At 46.7% G+C, this 23,872-nt stretch overlaps 1 protein-coding gene across 1 annotated transcript in view; it reads left to right on the forward strand.

Annotated features, from left to right (window-relative positions):
* Nucleotides 1-15,960, forward strand: part of LOC134652852 (E3 ubiquitin-protein ligase Ubr3) — a 103,043-nt gene extending 87,083 nt beyond the window's left edge. The window contains exons 22-35 of the mRNA XM_063508051.1: nt 151-286; nt 773-1,033; nt 3,241-3,365; nt 4,212-4,395; nt 5,399-5,498; nt 5,992-6,118; nt 6,906-7,031; nt 7,296-7,541; nt 7,693-7,970; nt 8,084-8,292; nt 8,929-9,181; nt 10,615-10,754; nt 13,484-13,602; nt 15,838-15,960. Coding sequence (XP_063364121.1) covers nt 151-286; nt 773-1,033; nt 3,241-3,365; nt 4,212-4,395; nt 5,399-5,498; nt 5,992-6,118; nt 6,906-7,031; nt 7,296-7,541; nt 7,693-7,970; nt 8,084-8,292; nt 8,929-9,181; nt 10,615-10,754; nt 13,484-13,601 — 2,303 coding nt within the window. The 3' untranslated portion in view covers nt 13,602; nt 15,838-15,960. The remainder of the gene's footprint in view (nt 1-150; nt 287-772; nt 1,034-3,240; nt 3,366-4,211; nt 4,396-5,398; nt 5,499-5,991; nt 6,119-6,905; nt 7,032-7,295; nt 7,542-7,692; nt 7,971-8,083; nt 8,293-8,928; nt 9,182-10,614; nt 10,755-13,483; nt 13,603-15,837) is intronic.
* Nucleotides 15,961-23,872: the final 7,912 nt, after the last annotated feature.

A 23,872-nucleotide genomic window follows, 5' to 3' on the forward strand; every position in this document is an offset into this window, starting at 1 on the left:
TCATCCCTATTAATAAGCTCTTAGCAGCTTTAGATAACCTCGTTTAGGACCATAAATGCGTTATCGACTCGTTCAAAACTTGTAATCATTTCTGTAACCACCGAGAGAGCCCTTAGCAAAAGCACAGTATTTGATGTTTCAACATTGCAGGTGACGGGCCGCACTTCATCGGGCAAGTGTTGCGCAAGCTGGCGCGGCTGGACGCGCGCTGCGCGGCCGCCATCGCGCACGTGCGGCACTCGCTGTGGCCGCACCAGCGCGAGCGCCAGGCCGAGCAGCGCGCCAGGTGACATGATGGACCATCTTCATGGACATTTTTAAAACTTGGCGTTTTGATCGGTTACTGATGGACGTTTTGATGACACTTTTGCAGATCTTCTTAATTATTGTTTTTGTTACTTGATCCGGCTCGAAGGACCACTTTTATTATCCAGTATATTGTACCTATAATAGAACTGTTCCTTTGTTGAATAAAACGAGTAACAACAAATTATGGAGTAGTCAACTCAACGGCGTACCCACATTTTCAAACTACATTTCGCCAGGTGACAAGCAAAACTCACTAATTACCACCACAAGTTCATAGCCATAGTGAACCATATTAGTACTAATGGAAGGTTGATTTTTGTTTAAATATTTTTTAGTAATTAGTAAGTTTTGCTTGTCACCTGACGATTTTACCTTTTTGCTGGACTCCAACCACCCTAACCGTTGAACCATTTCTATCGATTTGAATCGTGGAGGGCAGGGTTTTACGATCCTTTTTGTTCAGGGAACGACGCGAGAAAGAGGAACGCTCCCGCCGCGCCCGCGAGCGCCAGCAACAGATGATGAAGGAGTTCCAACGTCGCCAGCAGCAGTTCCTGAGCGCCATGCAGCGCATGGAGCCCGAGCCCATGGACCTGGACGCAGACTCCGACTACGACTGCGTCATCTGCAACACCAGCTCCGTCTCCACGCCGCAGCACCCCATCGGCAGGGTGGTGCTGCTGCAGTCCACCTCCGTGCTGGGCCACCGCCGCCGCCAGGACAGGTATGTCACCGTGTAGACCTGGACCTGCACCACCAGCTCCGTCTCCACGCCGCAGCACCCCATCGGCAGGGTGGTGCTGCTGCAGTCCACCTCCGTGCTGGGCCACCGCCGCCGCCAGGACAGGTATGTCACCGTGTAGACCTGGACCTGCACCACCAGCTCCGTCTCCACGCCGCAGCACCCCATCGGCAGGGTGGTGCTGCTGCAGTCCACCTCCGTGCTGGGCCACCGCCGCCGCCAGGACAGGTATGTCACCGTGTAGACCTGGACCTGCACCACCAGCTCCGTCTCCACGCCGCAGCACCCCATCGGCAGGGTGGTGCTGCTGCAGTCCACCTCCGTGCTGGGCCACCGCCGCCGCCAGGACAGGTATGTCACCGTGTAGACCTGGACCTGCACCACCAGCTCCGTCTCCACGCCGCAGCACCCCATCGGCAGGGTGGTGCTGCTGCAGTCCACCTCCGTGCTGGGCCACCGCCGCCGCCAGGACAGGTATGTCACCGTGTAGACCTGGACCTGCACCACCAGCTCCGTCTCCACGCCGCAGCACCCCATCGGCAGGGTGGTGCTGCTGCAGTCCACCTCCGTGCTGGGCCACCGCCGCCGCCAGGACAGGTATGTCACCGTGTAGACCTGGACCTGCACCACCAGCTCCGTCTCCACGCCGCAGCACCCCATCGGCAGGGTGGTGCTGCTGCAGTCCACCTCCGTGCTGGGCCACCGCCGCCGCCAGGACAGGTATGTCACCGTGTAGACCTGGACCTGCACCACCAGCTCCGTCTCCACGCCGCAGCACCCCATCGGCAGGGTGGTGCTGCTGCAGTCCACCTCCGTGCTGGGCCACCGCCGCCGCCAGGACAGGTATGTCACCGTGTAGACCTGGACCTGCACCGCCAGCTCCGTCTCCACGCCGCAGCACCCCATCGGCAGGGTGGTGCTGCTGCAGTCCACCTCCGTGCTGGGCCACCGCCGCCGCCAGGACAGGTATGTCACCGTGTAGACCTGGACCTGCACCGCCAGCTCCGTCTCCACGCCGCAGCACCCCATCGGCAGGGTGGTGCTGCTGCAGTCCACCTCCGTGCTGGGCCACCGCCGCCGCCAGGACAGGTATGTCACCGTGTAGACCTGGACCTGCACCGCCAGCTCCGTCTCCACGCCGCAGCACCCCATCGGCAGGGTGGTGCTGCTGCAGTCCACCTCCGTGCTGGGCCACCGCCGCCGCCAGGACAGGTATGTCACCGTGTAGACCTGGACCTGCACCACCAGCTCCGTCTCCACGCCGCAGCACCCCATCGGCAGGGTGGTGCTGCTGCAGTCCACCTCCGTGCTGGGCCACCGCCGCCGCCAGGACAGGTATGTCACCGTGTAGACCTGGACCTGCACCACCAGCTCCGTCTCCACGCCGCAGCACCCCATCGGCAGGGTGGTGCTGCTGCAGTCCACCTCCGTGCTGGGCCACCGCCGCCGCCAGGACAGGTATGTCACCGTGTAGACCTGGACCTGCACCACCAGCTCCGTCTCCACGCCGCAGCACCCCATCGGCAGGGTGGTGCTGCTGCAGTCCACCTCCGTGCTGGGCCACCGCCGCCGCCAGGACAGGTATGTCACCGTGTAGACCTGGACCTGCACCACCAGCTCCGTCTCCACGCCGCAGCACCCCATCGGCAGGGTGGTGCTGCTGCAGTCCACCTCCGTGCTGGGCCACCGCCGCCGCCAGGACAGGTATGTCACCGTGTAGACCTGGACCTGCACCACCAGCTCCGTCTCCACGCCGCAGCACCCCATCGGCAGGGTGGTGCTGCTGCAGTCCACCTCCGTGCTGGGCCACCGCCGCCGCCAGGACAGGTATGTCACCGTGTAGACCTGGACCTGCACCACCAGCTCCGTCTCCACGCCGCGGCACCCATGGGCCTGCACACGCCTATGACGAAAGGACATCATTCTTACCGACGTGTTTATGTTTTCTCTTTGAACTCGTTTTTGTCGAATGCATGTACAGGGTTATTTTATATCCTAATATTCTTCGTGTATTTGATTCATGAAACGGCCTGATAACACTTTCGAACGACAAATCGTCAGTTGGCGGTCAAAACTCACCTAAATGCAATAAAATTAATTAAATAAAATGACCTTTTTTGATACTAGGACGGTTCACGATAGCTCTGAACTTGTGGTAATTAAAGTTAAACTCCTTTTTTGTTAAACAGTGGCGGCGCACGTCTAGCATTATCGGAGCGCGAACGAGCGAGACTCGCGGAACAGCGAGACACGACCGCGGCGGCCCACCACTACCGGCTGCACGACGAACTGCAGCAACACTTCGACCAGGAAGGTACGGTAACGATCGAACCGCCGTTTACACTATTAACTGACGATTTATAAACCTTAAGCTTTGGATTCCTCCGAAAACGGTGCCGTCATATTACGGCCGTAATATAGCGGTGAATGACGTCACTAGAACGTTGTCTATGTAAACAAGATGGCGCGGTTTCCTAGACGGCGTTGATTGTCAACGTAACGTAATAAAGCGGTGCCGTCATTTGGATGACGGCCGCCATGACCTTGTCGATAGTTTCGTGAACGTTTTATTAGATAGCTGTGACGCCATTTTGAATAAATGACACGAGATTTGAATAAATTATTCCGTACTACGATTATTTTCCTCTTCTGATGATATTTCATCTTCCAAGTAAATTATAGATGGTCAAGCACATCCTGTCAGTAGAAAGAGGCGCGAAATTCAAATTTTCTACGGGACGATATCCCATCGCGCCACGATCGCGCCTACATTTTTCAAATTTGCCGCTTTGACCTCGGTGGCTGACGGTGTGTTATGACGCCGTGGTACTTTCCACATGTCGTCACCGTAAAGACGGCCGTCTTTTGCGGCCGCTATATGACGGCACCGCTTTCGGAGCTTTACTGAATAATGAAAATGAAAAAAAAAAATGATTTATTTAGGCATCAAAAATGCAGCTTATCACATAGTGGAAGGGTATTACATTTTTAGGAGTAAGTATTCTATTGTCAGACAGCCTAGGAATAGTGTCCCGAGCCCTAAACTAGGTAAACCTGTCTTATAGGGATCAGAATAGAAATAAGGTTCATCGACGGTCAGTCAACAGGGTCGCTCTTAATTGTATAGACAAATGATGCAATGTGTGCGTTGTCGGTGCAGCGTGGCTGCTGTCGGTGTCGGTGGGGCAGGAGGGCGGCGTGCACGTGGCGTCGTGCGGCCACCACCTGCACGTGCGCTGCCTGGCCGCCTACCTGCGCGCGCTGGCCGCGCCCGCGCGCCCGCACAACCTGCACGTGGCCGGCGGCGAGTTCCTGTGCCCCGTGTGCCGCCAGCTGGCCAACAGGTGCCCCCCGCACACCACTCGACCACAAAATAGATACAGTACAGAACTCAATCACATGTGTGTACTTCACTTTTCATACCTACGCTCGGCGGTCGCTCTAGGGTTGTCGACTATGATTTATGCACAAAAAACTATCGCGATAGTGGCACTCGTATCTAGTAGTGGCCGGGGCGGGGTGCATATCTACCTACCTGACTGTTCTGTTTAACGTTAAAACGAACCATCGAAATACGAGCAGATACCTACTTACCTCTCTGAAACCACTGGTATTAATGTTGAATTTAAATAACCGTCCACTGAACAGTTGTAATAACTTATTTTTTGTTTCTCCATTATTGCACAAAAAAGTTCACAGAAGCGTGTCTCAAGCGGATGGCACTCACGCTCGCACTGGTCCCAACCGGTCCGAGATGTCGTGTCCGTGAGCAGTGTCTATGTGTGCGTTGCTCGAGCGCACTTTGTATGTAGATTGATTTCTGTACTGTATCTATTTTGTGACTGAACAGTCAACAACGGGAACTGAGGCCCCGGAATTAAGTGTCCGGTGTCAAATGGTGGTCCGCTTCCGAGAAACGGTTTCGGCTTTCGCTTTTCCCTGCCAGCGACGCAGCGGGGTGGAAAATAAGAACGAAGTCCTTTGAAAACTAGCGTACGACGCCGTGGCACGGCGGATTCGTTTTCTAGCGTGATAATCTTAATGTCAAACTTGATTTGCACTCGAGGGCCCCATGATACATGCTCAGCCTAGTTTGGGTTCCGCCAGACATTTCTTTTATGTAAAACTTGTACTGTTAAACAATAAACCATTCTGGATTCTTGATTCTTTCCGCTTCCTTTCTACACACCGTAGTTTGAAGATCTTTTCCTCATGCTATGATTATCTTCTCACACACTTTTTGTATAGTCGACTGCAGAGAAAAGGTACCACCCCGGTATACAAACTTCTATGCGGGGCTGGTACCTTTTCCCTGCAGCTGACTGTACTAATATAGTGTTATCGTAGCGTGCTGCCGTTACCGCCGCGCAGCGCCATCCCGCCGGCCCCGCCCACGCCGCCGCATGAAGCCGTGCGGGAGATGCTGCTGCGCACATACCCACAGCCTGTAAGTACATCTACATAGGTACCTTCTGATTACAATCCTGATTTTTACAAAATAAAACTTTTGCTGAACAATAGACACAGAAATTTCTGATATTTAGAATATTATGTATCTTTTATTTTATAATTATGTTTGGAGCTTCCATTTATCCTAAAAGCTATCTGATTATCGACAGAATAATTTTGTCGGTGACGTAATATTAACTCACTATCGGTTGTTTGGCTTAAGCCCTTGCTACACGGTCGCCGACAAGCCTACTAACCGTCTGACCTTGGTCAGTTTTGGTCAAATTTTGTTGGAAACAACTGTCTACACGGTCCGGGACGGACCAAGGCCACGCGGCCTGGGGGCTTGTCGGCGACCGTGTAGCAAGGGCTTATCTCTCTCGTATTGCTATCTTATATGGCGACCGTGTCAATCATATCCTATATCCGTAACTGATCTCTGCAGCTTGTATGTGATAGTGTGAACTGTAGGTATATGATTGTGTATGCAGGCCCCTAGCGCGCTGACGGACGCGATGAACAAGGCCATGGAGGACATGACAGCGACGGCCAGCACGAAGCTGCGGCAACGGTACGGCTCCTCGCCGGCGGCCATCTTTACCTTTGTCACTTCACTTGGTAAGTTCTTACCGCAAAACAAGTATTTGTACTCCAGATATGTGACTTGCGTACGTGAGAGTTAATAAAAAACTGCGGAATGTTATTAAATTAATAATTCCTTAATTTCGACCAAACATTACACACCCTAAGGGCGGTTTCGCACTACGTCCGATCCGAATCCGATCCGAACCCGTCAAAATATGGTCCGTTGTAGCCGTAGAACTATTTCTATGGTAAGTTACGCAGTACATTCGATCTCCGTCGTCCGATTTCTTTCCGTCATTCTAGAATCTCCATTCCGGAGAAGATTTTTGACGGACCGAAGTAGCCTTAGTATTATTTGTATGAACGCTCGCGCACTGCGTCCGAGTTAAAGCCGAGCTGCGTACGAGCAGAGGGGCAGCGGGGCGGGCGGGGTATGCGGATAGGACTAGTGCGTAAACGAATATCCGAATTTGGTCCGAGTTAGACCCATATTTTCACGGGTTCGGATAGGACTAGTGCGTAAGCGAATATCCGAATTCGGTCCGAGTTTTCTAGACCCATATTTTCACGGGTTCGGATCGGATTCGGATCGGACGTAGTGCGAAACCGCCCTAAATGCGGTTTCATAACAGGACAGGACGTTAACTGTTTTGTAGGGTTACTTAGTAATTTTTAGTAGTACTTAATTGACAATTGGAAGTGATATGAAAGAACGATAATATCACTTTCTCAGCTACAGCTAATTAAAGCGTTATAATATGTTGTGTTTATCTTTTTGTTTAAGTATTGAGATATTAAAACATTTGTGATTGTTTGACAGTGCGCACGAACCTAGAGTGCGAGTTGGTGCAGCGCGGAGGTTCCCTAGTGACTCCGGAACCCGAACCGGCTTCTTCTTCCACGGCGGAACCCAGGCCGCGGTACAAGCCCCGGAACGACTGCATAGGTCAGTTTCAAATAGAATGTAAAGAATTAGCATAAGCAACGAAATTGATGATGATGATATATGATGGGCGCATTTCAGAGTTTTTTTACTACAGATAAAAAATCCTGAAACACCTTATTTCGTTTACTCGAAAGCTACATATATGCGGGCCAGTTTCACGTTTCCTTCCGGATCGAACTATATTTTTGAATTCGGAAGGGAAATGAGCCGCACCGTATGTCGATGTAAAGATATAAGTAACGTATCGGTTTGCGTCTCGTGCAGTCCCGCTGATGGTGGTGGCGGGCGCGCACGCGCGGCTGCTGCGCTCGGGCGGCTCGCCGGGCGCGGCGGCCGCGTGGCAGGAGCTGCGCCCCCCGGCCGCGCCCCTCGCGCCCCCCGCCGGGCCCGCCGCGCCGCCCGTGCCGGCGCCGCAGCAGCGCCCCGTGCCGCTGCTGCTGCGGGACCCGCTGGCGCTGCTGATGCACTTCCTGCTGCTGGCGCCGCAGGACCCGCCCTACATGGCTCCGCGTGAGTACCCGCCCTTTCCCTCTCCCCTCCCCGAGATGTCAGTAAAATAGTTGATTTGTATTTATTATTTTATTCGATATTAAAACTCTATATTAAAACTATCGTTTTATGTTAGTAATATGACATAGTACAACGTTATTATTGTTGGCAGAGCACTTCACGTGCATAGTGCAGGCGCTGTACGCGCTCAGCTACTACCAGATCGTGTGCCAGTTCCTGGCGTGCGCGTCGGCGGGCGGGCGCGTGGCGCTGGGCGCGGCCGCGCAGGGGGCGGGGGCGGGGCCGCGCGAGGGGGCGGGGCCGCACGAGCCCTCGGGGCTGGCGCAGGCGGCCAGGCTGCTGCTGCAGGCGCTGGCCGGCTCCGAGCTGTTCACCGAGGACGAGCCCGGCGCCAGCGAGGACGTCGACCTGCCCGTCATGGAGCGGCAGGTGTGTACTCCGAACTTCCCGAAAACACTAGTTGAAATTGTTTACGAAACCCATTGAATATATAAATTTAAATGACGGACGATCCGATTAGAATATCCCGTTTGTCCCTCCAGCTGCAGGAGCTGCTGCTGCCGTTCCTGCGCGTGTCGGCGCTGCTGCGGCACCACCTGTACGGCGGCGCGCTGCCCGCCGTGCCGGCGCCCGAGGCGGAGTTCCCGGCGCTGCTGCACTACCTGGAGCTGTGCACCAGCGCCGCCGGGGACGTGGCCGCCGCCGCGCTGCCCGAGCATGCGCCCCAGCTGGCCAGGGCGGCCGCCAGGAGGTACGTGTCCGCTGCTGCGCCACCTGGAGCTGTGCACCAGCGCCGCCGGGGACGTGGCCGCCGCCGCGCTGCCCGAGCATGCGCCCCAGCTGGCCAGGGCGGCCGCCAGGAGGTACGTGTCCGCTGCTGCGCCACCTGGAGCTGTGCACCAGCGCCGCCGGGGACGTGGCCGCCGCCGCGCTGCCCGAGCATGCGCCCCAGCTGGCCAGGGCGGCCGCCAGGAGGTACGTGTCCGCTGCTGCGCCACCTGGAGCTGTGCACCAGCGCCGCCGGGGACGTGGCCGCCGCCGCGCTGCCCGAGCATGCGCCCCAGCTGGCCAGGGCGGCCGCCAGGAGGTACGTGTCCGCTGCTGCGCCACCTGGAGCTGTGCACCAGCGCCGCCGGGGACGTGGCCGCCGCCGCGCTGCCCGAGCATGCGCCCCAGCTGGCCAGGGCGGCCGCCAGGAGGTACGTGTCCGCTGCTGCGCCACCTGGAGCTGTGCACCAGCGCCGCCGGGGACGTGGCCGCCGCCGCGCTGCCCGAGCATGCGCCCCAGCTGGCCAGGGCGGCCGCCAGGAGGTACGTGTCCGCTGCTGCACCACCTGGAGCTGTGCACGAGTGTGATAAGACTAATAGAAATGTTTGTATGTTGCAGGCTGAGCCAGGCGGCCCGCGGCGGGCGGCTGGCCGTGCGGCGCATCCTGCGCGCGCTGCACGTGTCGTGGCTGCCGCCGGCGCTGCTGGCGCTGCCGCGGGACTACGACCGCCTGTTCTCGTACTACCACGAGCGCGTCTGCCTGCAGTGCGGCGCCGTGCCCAAGGAGGCCTCCGTGTGCCTGCTGTGCGGGACCCTGGTGTGCCTCAAGCAGCCCTGCTGCCGCCAGCACCAGGTGGCCGAGGCCGTGCAGGTGAGGCGCCCGAGACAAGGACTCACACCGCCGGAATGTGACTCACTCGTTGCACTGTTTATCAATGCACTGCTTTACTTCAAGTGTAATTCCCAACGAGCAGCAATAACTTTGCTTATCTTTGCACTAACATATATCTTTTGGCGCAGTCGGTAGGATCGCTGCTATATTATTATTATTTGGAGCCCGTCGTGTCCCACTGCTGGGCAAAGGCCTCCTCTAATTTTTCCACAAATCTCTGTCTAGTGCTATGTCTGGCCACTCCTTTAAAAAGGAGTCCAGGGTCTGCCGGATCCTCGGTTTGAGTTTTCGGGCTCCCTCTCTGACGTGATTTTGCCCCACAACCCACTCGGCATTCGGCAGACGTGACCGGCAGCTATAATATAACATACAGCATTGGCACGGTCGGTAAGATCGCTGATAAACCTATAATATGTGTAATTTACTTCTAATGCACATTTTGATCTATGACGCTGTAAAAACAAACATCACATTCGAGGGGCGCTCTCCTATTCTCAATCTAGAACATAAGTAAGCCTCGTAATGGCGGTAAAACTTTTTCCAGTTAGGAAAAAGGGAATTACAGTCACGGTGGTTACAGGACTTATAGGAACACTTTCCCAAATTAACTCTAGACTACAAAAGATATGAAAATATCATCTTGAATAATAGTACATTACTGCAGACGCCGGGAAAGAAAGGCTTGCCGGGTGAGTAGGTATAGCCGGCCGACCGTAGGGAGGCCGGATAGTGATACGAAGCCGGCAAGACCTTTTCACGGCTAGGCATGTATAGTGCTTTTCTCAAACATGCAATGAAATAAAAAAATACACCACCCAAAAAAAACAAATTTATAATCTTTATAATAAAAATCCAACTTCACAACAAAAGTTTTTTAATTTTCCTTCCAATCCCGCCATAATTGTTTTTTTTTACGGAAGTCGTCCATATTTCGCGTGTGTAATGTTCGAATAGACCTTATTAGGGCCATTATACACAATCTGATAATAAGAATCTCAATTTCTATTTCTATAAATAAAATAAATGCAGAGGATTTTAAATATTGTCTATGGTCTCTGGTGACTTACGTATAGACAAAATTTTAAATTTATTCATCAACACATTGAATCATACAGATTCGTATTCTTAATATCAGTACGTTCGTGTATAACAGGCGTTAACACGGATATTTTGGTCCGATAACCATTCATTCACTAAAAAAAAAAATATAATTCGGCTGTTTAGTCTGTTCATGGACACAGACCCCATGTTTACATTAGAATTTAAAAAAAAAATTACTTCGGCCTAGGCCTTCAATTTCGTATGAAATGCTCCGCCCTAAACGTGATACTTCGAAGCCTGATATAACGCCCGGACCGACGACATTTCATTGCATGTTTGAGAAAATAACATACGTGTAACGTGTGTTCTAGCACGCCATGGAGTGCGGCGGCGGCACGGGCATCTTCCTCGTGGTGACGTCCACCTACATCATCGTGATCCGCGGCCGCCGCGCCTGCCTCTGGGGCTCGCTCTACCTGGACGACTACGACGAGGAGGACCGCGACCTCAAGTGAGACAGTCTCTACTCACACACACATACATACATCTAGTCACAAAACAGATATAGTACAGAAATCAATCTACATACAGAGTGCACTCGAGCAACGCACACATAGACACTGCTCACGGACACGATATCTCGGACCGGTTGGGACCAGTGCGAGCGCGAGTGTCAACCGCTTGAGACACGCGTCTGTGAACTTTTTTGTGCAATAATGGAGAAACTAAAAAAAGTTATTATAACTGTTCAGTGGACGGTTGTTTAAATTCAACATTAAACGGTGAATTGTCGTTTTTTAAACTACCAGTGGTTTCAGAGAGGTAGTACGTATCTGCTTGTATTTCGATGGTTCGTTTTAACGTTAAACAGAACAGTTAAGTAGGTAGGTATGCACCCCGCCCCGGCCACTACTAGATACGAGTGCCACTACCACGATAGTTTTTGTGCATTAATCATAGTTGACAACCCTAGAGCGACCGCCGAGCGTAGGTATGAAAAGTGAAGTACATACATGTGATTGACTTCTGTACTGTATCTATTTTGTGATCTAGTGGTCATTTCTAGACCCCGTTATCTTGTCGCACTGACATTAATTCTCGGTAGAGCGTGAATGTTTTTTTTTATCGACTGTTTAAGTTTCGATAGTGTAGAACTTAAAGTTATATGTCAGTGATAATTTCAAACCGCCGGTTTACATTCGCGTGCGAGCCCCGAGCCGAGCCACGAGACGCTAGTGTGAGCGGTGGGCTCGTGGCTCGCACGCGAATGTAAACCGGCGGTTTACCTATTTATTTTTAATCGAGAAGTTTTCATTGAGATTGAGCATAGACTTAAAAGGCGAAAATTCAATTGCATTATAATAAACATCGATATCAAGATAGTCGATAAAAAAAACATTCACGCTCTACGGAAAAGCAATGTCAGTGCGACAAGATAACGGGGTCTAGTCATTTCACACTGTCGTAATGTCCAATGTTCGCAATAAAGAACGCTTTATTTTATGTAGTTCGTACCCGATTTGAAACAAGTATTCTTAATTGAGAATATTGAAGTTCCTTAAAAAAAGCCTTGAATATGACGAGGCTAGGGGCGACTTCCGCTTGCATCGAGAGACCTCGGGTAAAAGTATTCCTCGGTAACTGACCATCGGTAAACCATATGCATTTGGTTTATAGATTATCGGTTAAAATGTTTAAGAACCGATTGCCGCTTTGTAAGGGCGCTTTGGCGGGGTCGCCATGTAAAGTTGGGTGCTAACGAGGGAAACGGCAGCTCGCGTACCAGTAGTAATTTCTAAAGTCTCGGACTAGACGCCGGGCCGCTCATATATTTGATCGAGTTCAAAGTATGAACGGCTTTGTCCGCCCGCTCTTCCACCCGTGGCCTTCAGCGGTCAACATATACATACATCACACTACATAAAGTGATACGAGGGGCGTTCAAAATATTCTCGGTATTGATATCTTACGACCTCTTCTAAAATTTCTTTCGTTACTGGCCGCTAAGGTTTATTCATTGACATTAAAAAAAAGTATAATTCGAACCGAGATAGTCTTTTGTTTTTCTGCAATTGCTGAACAAACATGAACATCATGTGCGAATTGACAATGTTAACTAAATTAGAACATCGATGCGTGATAAAATTCTTGACAAAACAGGGTAAAAATCAAAAAACCATAAAAGAGGAAATGGATTGTGTTTACCGTGAGTCTGCTCCTTCTTTATCTACCATTCAAAAGTGGTCAAGCGAGTTTAAACGCGGAAGGGAGAGTATTGAAGATGACCCTAGACCTGGCCGGCCTGTAGTAGCTACTTCACAAGAAAATATTGATAAAGTGGAAAAACTTATATTGGAAGATGGTCGAGTGAAGGTAAAATCTATAGCACAAGTAACCGATCTCTCTATTGGTACCGTACATGATATTATACATGACCATCTTAATATGTCAAAAGTAAGTGCAAGATGGGTTCCGCGAATGCTGACTCGGCTTCAAAAAGACATGCGTGTAGCTTGTTGTTCCGATTTTATTGACCTGGGCGGTGAAAATCCTGATGAGGTGCTGCAAAGAATAGTTACTGGAGATGAAACCTGGGTTCATCATTATGACCCAGAGAGTAAACAAGAGTCCATGCAGTGGCACATTAAGGGTTCAGCTCATCCCAAGAAGTTCAAGGTCATCCCTTCAGCTGGCAAGGTCATGGCCACGATATTTTGGGATTGTGAAGGAGTATTACTAATCGAATATAAAGAAAAAGGTGTAAATATCACAGGACAGTACTACGCTAACATTCTACGTCAATTAAAGGATGTAATTAAAGAAAAGAGGCGAGGAAAGTTAACCAAAGGTATTCTGCTTCTGCATGACAACGCCCCCGTCCATACTGCTCATATTGCCAAGGCAGCTATTGTTGAATGTGGGTTTAAAACTGTTACTCACCCACCGTATAGTCCGGACTTAGCCCCCAGCGACTTCTTTTTGCTCCCCAATCTTAAAAAGGATCTGCGTGGAAATAAATTTTCTGACGATGAAGCATTGAAGGCGGCAGTGGAGGAGCATTTTTACACGAAAGATAAAAAATATTTTTACGAGGGATTAAAAAAAAGAATTGATCGATCTTTTAAGTACATGAACATAGGGGGGGAGTATATTGAAAAATAAAAATATCAAACTTTTCGTACTTGTTTGTTTTCATTCTCATACCGAGAATATTTTGAACACCCCTCGTATATGTTCCAGACGCGGCAAGCCGCTATACCTGTCCAACGACCGCGCGGAACTCCTGCAGGCGCAGTGGCTGGCGCACCGCTTCGACCACACCAAGCGCACCTGGGTGTGGCACCGCGACTCGCTGTGAGGTACGTGTGTGTACTGTGTACACGTGTAAAGTGGCTGGCACACTACAGACTACACCGGGCTTACGTGGGTGTGGCACCGCGACTCGCTGTGAGGTACGTGTGTGTACTGTGTACACGTGTAAAGTGGCTGGCACACTACAGACTACACCGGGCTTACGTGGGTCTGGCACCGCGACTCGCTGTGAGGTACGTGTGTGTACTGTGTACACGTGTAAAGTGGCTGGCACACTACAGACTACACCGGGCTTACGTGGGTCTGGCACCGCGACTCGCTGTGAGGTACGTGTGTGTACTGTGTACACGTGTAAAGTGGCTGGCACACTACAGACTACACCGGGCTTACGTGGGTCTGGCACCGCGACTCGCTGTGAGGTACGTGTGTGTACTGTGTACACGTGTAAAGTGGCTGGCACACTACAGACTACACCGGGCTTACGTGGGTCTGGCACCGCGACTCGCTGTGAGGTACGTGTGTGTACTGTGTACACGTGTAAAGTGGCTGGCACACTACAGACTACACCGGGCTTACGTGGGTCTGGCACCGCGACTCGCTGTGAGGTACGTGTGTGTACTGTGTACACGTGTAAAGTGGCTGGCACACTACAGACTACACCGGGCTTACGTGGGTCTGGCACCGCGACTCGCTGTGAGGTACGTGTGTGTACTGTGTACACGTGTAAAGTGGCTGGCACACTACAGACTACACCGGGCTTACGTGGGTCTGGCACCGCGACTCGCTGTGAGGTACGTGTGTGTACTGTGTACACGTGTAAAGTGGCTGGCACACTACAGACTACACCGGGCTTACGTGGGTCTGGCACCGCGACTCGCTGTGAGGTACGTGTGTGTACTGTGTACACGTGTAAAGTGGCTGGCACACTACAGACTACACCGGGCTTACGTGGGTCTGGCACCGCGACTCGCTGTGAGGTACGTGTGTGTACTGTGTACACGTGTAAAGTGGCTGGCACACTACAGACTACACCGGGCTTACGTGGGTCTGGCACCGCGACTCGCTGTGAGGTACGTGTGTGTACTGTGTACACGTGTAAAGTGGCTGGCACACTACAGACTACACCGGGCTTACGTGGGTCTGGCACCGCGACTCGCTGTGAGGTACGTGTGTGTACTGTGTACACGTGTAAAGTGGCTGGCACACTACAGACTACACCGGGCTTACGTGGGTCTGGCACCGCGACTCGCTGTGAGGTACGTGTGTGTACTGTGTACACGTGTAAAGTGGCTGGCACACTACAGACTACACCGGGCTTACGTGGGTCTGGCACCGCGACTCGCTGTGAGGTACGTGTGTGTACTGTGTACACGTGTAAAGTGGCTGGCACACTACAGACTACACCGGGCTTACGTGGGTCTGGCACCGCGACTCGCTGTGAGGTACGTGTGTGTACTGTGTACACGTGTAAAGTGGCTGGCACACTACAGACTACACCGGGCTTACGTGGGTCTGGCACCGCGACTCGCTGTGAGGTACGTGTGTGTACTGTGTACACGTGTAAAGTGGCTGGCACACTACAGACTACACCGGGCTTACGTGGGTGTGGCACCGCGACTCGCTGTGAGGTACGTGTGTGTACTGTGTACACGTGTAAAGTGGCTGGCACACTACAGACTACACCGGGCTTACGTGGGTGTGGCACCGCGACTCGCTGTGAGGTACGTGTGTGTACTGTGTACACGTGTAAAGTGGCTGGCACACTACAGACTACACCGGGCTTACGTGGGTCTGGCACCGCGACTCGCTGTGAGGTACGTGTGTGTACTGTGTACACGTGTAAAGTGGCTGGCACACTACAGACTACACCGGGCTTACGTGGGTGTGGCACCGCGACTCGCTGTGAGGTACGTGTGTGTACTGTGTACACGTGTAAAGTGGCTGGCACACTACAGACTACACCGGGCTTACGTGGGTGTGGCACCGCGACTCGCTGTGAGCCGGTACGGACATGTTATACCGACCTCTGCGACTCGTTAAACTACTCTTCGCCCCTTAGTACTCGCGTACCCTTTCCCACCCCATTGCAACCCCTTAACGGATAAAAACGGAACGGGTAAAAAGTATCCTTTGTCCTTTTGTAGCTTATAACCCGTCCGTGTGTTTCTGTGTTCCCTGACATACGTTCAACCGTTTTTTCCTAAAAGAGTAACAAATTTATGGAAGTAGGTTGAGTCTGTCTTGAGGTTAGAAAATTAATAATGTTCAATTGTATCTTCCAGCGGCCATCTGAAACTGCCGGGCTTCGCGACGACCCGATCCCTCCCGCACCACTTTTTAACGACCAAACGAACAAGCTCGCAGGACTTGTACACTCTAGGAATTTGATTTCTTTGACACTTCGTATTTAGATATTATAAATTGTGACTGACAAGCTTTAATCCCTAGCGGGTTTTATATTGGTTGCCATTGTGATAATGTACGAAGTGGCACAGAAGTCAACTGTGCTTATATACTGCAAACTACGCCAATATTAACGAAACTGATCTGAATATCGGTCATATTTAACATAAAATATTTATATAGACAAATGGCATATTCTATCATTGTTAGAACCACGCCGCTCGCTATACATTGAGTATTGCTTCAACGACATCTTTCTTAGATTACTGTTTATTTCTAGATACGAGTAAAGCTAGGGTGTATATATTAGATAGCCTACTGTCAACGGCTGATGGAGTTGATTTGTGATTTTTATATTATATTTTACCCGATTTAGACGAACGACATACATTATGTCAGATTAGATCTGTTTTTCTCTGACCGCTTAAATCGGCGGCCGTTCTAAACTCGAGAAAACTGAGCAAACGAAACTGAGAGTATTAGGCACTCTTTAAAAGATTTTGTTTTTTGATGTTTGCCCTTTTGTTGTTTCACCCGGGCATCCATCATTATCTATAGGACTGTTATACTTTTTAATTATCTTGATCAAAAGTTGCCGTTTCTTCTTAAAATTATACGAATTTCGTCTTATCCCGGCCACAACGGAGTACCGCAAGGAGGTGTGTTAGGTCCGGCGATATATCTTGCGAACAAAATGGGGACGTTACAGCAATTGTTTGTTGTATATCCGCCGTCAATTCGCTGGCTGTGAATGTAATTACTGTTGACTCGGTTGCCGACAACTTAGCTGTAACATATTAAATTATTATTCTTTATTCTTACTGGGTTTCATATGTCCACTCCACCGTGTGATTGCTGTGGTATGACCACATCGCAATTATTGTTTTGTGCAATTCTTGATTTAAAAATGCTTGTAACGTTCGTTAAATATCTCAATTGTTACATAAGTAACTCAACCCGCTGGAGTGGACACTGTTTCTTATAATAATTATAAACCATTCATACCATTATTTACTTATTTATATTCAACGCCAGTTTTACAAAAGTACCGAGTTTATTATTTTAAATGATCGCTTCTAACTTTCTAATCATGTTGGTGTTAATTAAGTTTGTATTATAGTTTTACATACAGAGTTAATGTTAAATTGTGTAACCATTGCCTCTGGAACTAGTTATTGTTTTGTGCTTGCAAAGATCGGTTGTTGGGTACCTAACGTCCATAATATGTATTTGTTACTGTATTCTTTATTTAATAGTGTTTAGGATCTGATATATCTCGTGCAATCCAGATTTTGGCATTATTGTAGGTTACGGACCGCTCGGAGTCAACACGTTATGTTGTTACTGAAACGTGTTTATGCTATAAATAATAGAGAAATTTTAATTAATGTTTCAATTATGTAGAAATTTAATGTATTTTTGTAATCAACGAATTGCTGATCCTACGAACTTTGAATACATTTTAGTGAAGCTAGCATACATACAAAAAATAGGATATAGACAGTCAAAGACTGCGTTAGTAATAAACTGTATGGAATATCTTGAAAATTATTTTCAGACGTTAGACTTTTATTTTTGACTGCCTATGTCCTTCAGTTTCTGTATGAGAAAAGTCTCCTTAATATACGCATACTTGAGGTTACTTAGCCTTAGGCACTGTTAGAACACTAGCCAAGTTAAATCGAACCCTACGTCTATAGCGACAAAGTCCGTTTTCGTCTCTCACCCCGAGTGCTAGCACCAGCGACTAAATCATTGATTGTTAACTCTTGTATGTATATTGTTCATGTATATATTCAATAATTAAAGTTGTTGATATTTCAGTTACTGTTTTATTTCACCGCAGTGTAACCTGATGTTTTAATACCGTAAATCCGTTTCGCGACGGCCGGGTTTTTACCAGCTTTTATTTAACTTGCAATGTATATATTATGTTCATATGTATGTTGGGTGACAATCTGACAATGCAATATTATGGTGCCATCGAGTTTATCTGATGGACACATGAGGTGGGTATATAAAGCTGAACCAAGTGTGTCGAGTTGGTGTGAAATTGATACAAGTATAGTGTGCGAAGACCTCGGCTGTCGACTGTCCCTACTGGGTACCGGGGAAGGTTTGAAAAAGAAACGCATAATTGTTAAAAGTTTATATTATATTGTACATCAACTATGATTTGTTTAGAGGTAGAACATCCTACGCTTAAAGTAACGGCTACGGGTACGGTACGGTATAGTAACGGCGCCGAGTCACATAGGCGGAGTTGATCGACAAATATTCCCCAAACTAGAATTATTCGACACATGCACGAGCCTGTATTACGAGTGACCTGCGGCCCGTTTCTCAAAAGCTTGTAACTTGTAATACAAGTGGCAGTCCCTTTCTACAAAAAGTGACATCTGGGGCCCGTTTATCAAAAGCTTGTAACTTGTAATACAAGTGGAAGTCCTTTTGACAGCTTTTGTTAGTAAGGGACTTCCACTTGTATTACAAGTTACAAGCTTTTGATAAACAGGGCACTGCTTGTATTACAAGTTACAAGCTTTTGAGAAACGGGCTCCTGGATGATGTCTGCCTTAGTTAATTCTGCACGTACAACCTTGGACAAAGTGTGATAGTGCCACCGTAAACCACCCAACTACAGTAGAAACCCAACTATGGTCCAAAACTAACTCGAATATCGTCGTTCAGGTGTGAATATTATTTGAATGTCGCAGTTCTCCAGGTAAAATAAATTATTTTCATAAAATAAAAAGATTGGTATTTGCGTGCGTGGCTCACTCCGCGATTTCGTCGCTTTGCTACAGGTAGCTAAAAGTACATCCGTTCGGCCCCAATTTTGGGGAAAGCCATGAGCCGCGCGTGGCGCTGTCGCCACCTAGCGGCCATATCTGTGCTGATCGTAACAGACGCGTTTTGTTAGAGAGTGAGTCTTCTGTACTTAGTACTATTATTCTGTGGTATTGGTACTTAATTTTGGTGTTGAACTTGTGAACCATAGTTGTAGGCTGGACTAGGGTGGTTTTATAATACTCCAAATGTCTTCTTTTTATAGGAATTTGACGTTTATGGCATTCCGCACTTTGTCATTTGCTAATTCGGTGCTTAATTATAGAATAATAGCACGTGATACATAGAGAGTATTATAGTATTTATAGTAACTGACAAGATGTGCCAAACTAAAGTTGCTTCACGTCCCAAATATAAAATAAAACATTTGAAATTCATAATTAAAGTAAACATTTATCTTTTATCACTCGTAATATGGGATCGTGATGTTTAATCAAATATTTTTCTTCACAGAACTATATGTATTTTGTTTTTTCAAAAAAAAAAAGTTTTATCACAGAAAATAATTAATACTATCAAACAATAAATGGCAACTCAAATATATGCACCAAACAAATACGCCTTAGCTCAAATGATTACAATTAGTTATTAATCTAAATAATATAGATAAATATAATGTTCTGTACGGATAGTAAAAAAATAATATTAAAATATTTTATATTTAAAATATAATTGATAAATACGGAATGTAATTTCAAAGTAAAAACCAATAAGTTTAAGCTTAGAGCGACATTAGACTTAACGTAACATGTTCGCTAACGAGTCGAGTTCACGAACATCTTTGCAAGCCAACGTTCCAAAAACAATGATTCTTCACACTGTGTGGGCGATGGTATGCACGAAATTAGGCAGATGTTTTATTTATTTCCCTTTTTTTTCCTCACAAGTGTGATAAAAAACATTGTGTGTGCCACGGGAGGTACAGGAATTACGAACTCGTGTTAATTAAGCCTTCGGGCTTCAATTCACACTGACAATAAGGTCGTGTAAATATATTCTTGGAACGTTAGCATGTAAAGATGTTTGTGAGCTCGACCGCACAGCTAGTACAAAACAGCCAACCTACTTAACACTGGATACACTGGCTCTTATATTTGTGATCGTTATTACATATAAAATAATTTATAAACCGATTTCTACTTTTTGACCGCGGCAGAAACATGCTTTTCGGTCATGTATTTTTATCAAAAAAAATTTAAACTCGAAAATAACAAAATCAATATCTGCAACGGTCAAAAAGATTAAATCCAACCTCAACTAGCAACTCCTCAGTTCGCGAGACAGCGCGCTTAAAACGCATCTTCCAAATACTTACAACAGTAAGAAGAACACGAAATTATGTTTTCAATTCTATTCAGATGTGTCGTTCTCAGCCAAAATGTACACATAATCGGTTCTCAACCATGATTGATATAACGTTTATTGACAACTGAAAGATGTTGTTTTTTGTCTGAAATCGTCACATATTTTCTCGCGAACTGTACTAGCGCAATGACAAAATATACAGATTTGTCGTCCCGACCTAGAGCGACGTTAATATTACCTTAACTAACACAAATATTCCCGCGTTAAATAACTATATACACACAACTATGTTTATGATTGTATAGTATCTAAAAAATTGTGAACACATTTTCAATAAGATATGGGACGCCGAGTGCCGCCGCGGCGTATGGCACGAACGATACTAATTATTAGCTGCGAAAAGTACAATTTCGATGCATATCAATACACAAAGTCAAAAGTTTTATGTAACACGTATTTACAGGGTATTTTTTGGTCTGAGACCGGGAGCTACATAGGTAAGTGATGTGGACGATGTGGTATGTTAGTCTTACTCAAGTTTAAGATCATCACAAAACAGTTAGTAACTCGAAAATAGATCAAGATGTTTTAAAATTGTGTTCAAGTAATAAATTTGATATTTTAAAATCTATTTATAGTATCTTTTAATTAATTTCTAAATTATATTCATTGTCGCAACTTGGTCGCAACCCACAAATGTCCAAAATTTTGCGTCTTCTTTCTATGGCCATATTTGATTTTGAGATAACCTGCCCGAGCTAGTAAGACTAGCTAGCTAGTTTTCCCAGACATAAGACCTAGCTAGATCGATTTTTCGCCCCCGAATACCCCATACAGCAAATTTCATCGAAATCGTTAGAGCCGTTTCCGATATCCCCGAAAGAATTGCTCGTTTAAGGGTATAAGATAACAGAAGCTGTTTCTTAGAATCTGAATTAAAGATTTAGGTGTTGCACGGTAAAAGTCTTCCGGTATTTCTACATTTTCAGTTTCCTATAAGGCCAATATTATTCTCAAAATTGACGTTTCTTCAACCAGATGCGTCACTTTTGACCTTAACAAATTATGTGTTTGTATTTCTTGAAATTGCACTTTCCAGCAGCTAACTATACTAATACATAATTTACATCTCCAAAATAAACTTGAACAAGCGGGTACTGAGCTATATTTATATATATCATATATTTACCAATAGGCCCCATTTACGCGATTATTCTATTAAGCATTTACGTATATAAGTGCGACATGAATATTACATACATTTTTATTTTATCCATATTTTATTTTTTATTAAATAATAAATTCGTACCAACTAATTCATATTTTTATGTACTACCTCGTATCGTACAAGTAAATCTGAGCCGGTTAGTATTATGCATAAATAAAATAATGATTACTCGTGTATATAGGTAATATTAAAATAACTAATATATTTATTACAATATACTGGTCACTCTGAGATCTGATCGCAGCACTCTGGCTCCAATACTGTTGCTTCGTCGCATCCACCCCCAGTTAACAGTTGTGCGCCGCGCATTGCACTCTGTCCTACGCGCTGAGTCTTTATACACATTGTACACAAGCCTTGATACAAGTGTCTTAAGTAGTATAATAATATTGTAGGTTAAACCTAAAAACATATTGATGGTAGAAGAGGGTGTAATGTCTAAAACAAATATCCTAATTGTCTTCAAATTTGATAGCTGAACCACTGGCGCTGTAAGGTGCCGTGTTTTGAAAACATTTGATATTTTCAAATGGGCCATTTTAAGGTCTATTTATAAAGAAAATGAAACACCAACTTTTGACAACCAGAATTAGCTCATAATGTAAGGGGCTGTACAGCGACATTACTCGCTGTCACGTTGGAGGAGCGATTTCGTCTTAAACTTTACACCTCTTCTACTATTAATAACTCTCTAGTATGTAACTAATGCACTGCTCATGACACCAATACCGTGACGCGAGTATTTCTATCCTGCTCTATGGTCCATTGACATATCATACAAAACGTACAACAGTCTATACAGCTAGGGAGGTAACTACACTAAAGTACAACTATCATATCAATAATTGGCAGATATGTTGGTGATGTCGATAGATTATTATGTGGCATATATTATAATATTTAAAATAACATTTGTAAATTACTGAAAAATATCTTTGCTACTGGCGCGGTTTAGAGAAGAGTGTACGATTAATAATATATTAATATTGAACCCCCAAAAATAAGCAGTTCCGAACCCGTGAAAATATGGTCCGTTGTAGCCGTAGAACTATTTCTATGGTAAGTTACGCACTACATCCGATCTCCGTCGTCCGATTTCTTTCCGTCATTCTAGAATCTCGATTCCGGAGAAGATTTTTGACGGACCGAAGTAGCCTTAGTATTATTTGTATGAACGCTCGCGCACTGCGTCCGAGTTAAAGCCGAGCTGCGTACGAGCAGAGGGGCAGCGGGGCGGGCGGGGTATGCGGATAGGACTAGTGCGTAAACGAATATCCGAATTTGGTCCGAGTTTTCTAGACCCATATTTTCACGTGTTCGGATCGGATTCGGATCGGACGTAGTGCGAAACCGCCCTAAGTGTGTGTAGTAATGTAGTTAGTAACTCCAATAAACAGGTTTGTTTCAAACTATGAGCCAAAATCTTCCTTTCATTAAAATACAAAGTTTGTATATGTAAGTGTGTAGGTATAACACTGGAACTTGGAACTCATCTGCACCGCGCCTGATATTATTCCATTACAAAATTATCATCGAACACTATTTGTTAAGAGTACCATCATAGATCGCCTCTTAAAAATATAAATTATTAAGTAAGAAATATCCCAAAAAATATTGTAAAACCTAACCTAACGATTGTTTTGCAGGTAAATGGTTTATTTTACTTAATAATATATTGTTTTAATGACGACATAGTGATGGTTTACTTATAACTGTAGCAACAAGTGTCTGGAACACACTCGCCACCACGCTCCGTGGCCGAACGTATTACTAACACCCACTCTTCACTGACCACCATTGAACCTTCTGTACTTTGCAATAAGGTCTACGGTGCGTCAGTCAACAGCGTGATTCCTATACTACTGGCAATCGCGTTAATGTCAACATGTACATATTAACGCTAACATCTTTAAATCGAGTAAAATACATTTCCAAATGTTATTGGCATATATTTGATCAACAAATATTTTAGTCAAGCCAATAAGTAGCTAAATAAGCAGGTTTGTCTCAAATATAAGTAGCTCCTTATTTACAAGAAAACATTAAATTATAAACGATACCTTTATAAGATTTATATTTTTACAACCAGTGTGGTAAAAAGTCGGAAATTGAGATTGAAACTTTAACCCCCGAGAATGTCAGTCAAATCATCATCAAAATATGGATAAACCATATTTTAGTATAAATAATACTTAGACTGAAAATTAAATGTCATTTAAGTAGATACGTAATAGTTAAGTAAAATGTAAGATAATATTAAATAGGTGGCTAGAACGAATATTTGAGGCAAACCTACTTTATCTCTCGTGGTAAAAACACATTGAGAATTACAACAGTAAAAATACAGTGTATATTAGTAATCATTCACTGCCTGTTAGTTATCATTATGGTCGATATAAAAACATCGCATAATTAGTATTGTAATCAGTTGGCAACACTTGCATTTGCACAAGTATTTTAGTTACAGTACATGCAACTCTTGTTACAATCAGGACGCTATCCTATCTTATAAAGGGTATAGCCGGGTAAGC

The sequence above is a fragment of the Cydia amplana genome, chromosome 12 (genome assembly GCF_948474715.1).
Source record: "Cydia amplana chromosome 12, ilCydAmpl1.1, whole genome shotgun sequence".
Classification (NCBI taxonomy): domain Eukaryota; kingdom Metazoa; phylum Arthropoda; class Insecta; order Lepidoptera; family Tortricidae; genus Cydia; species Cydia amplana.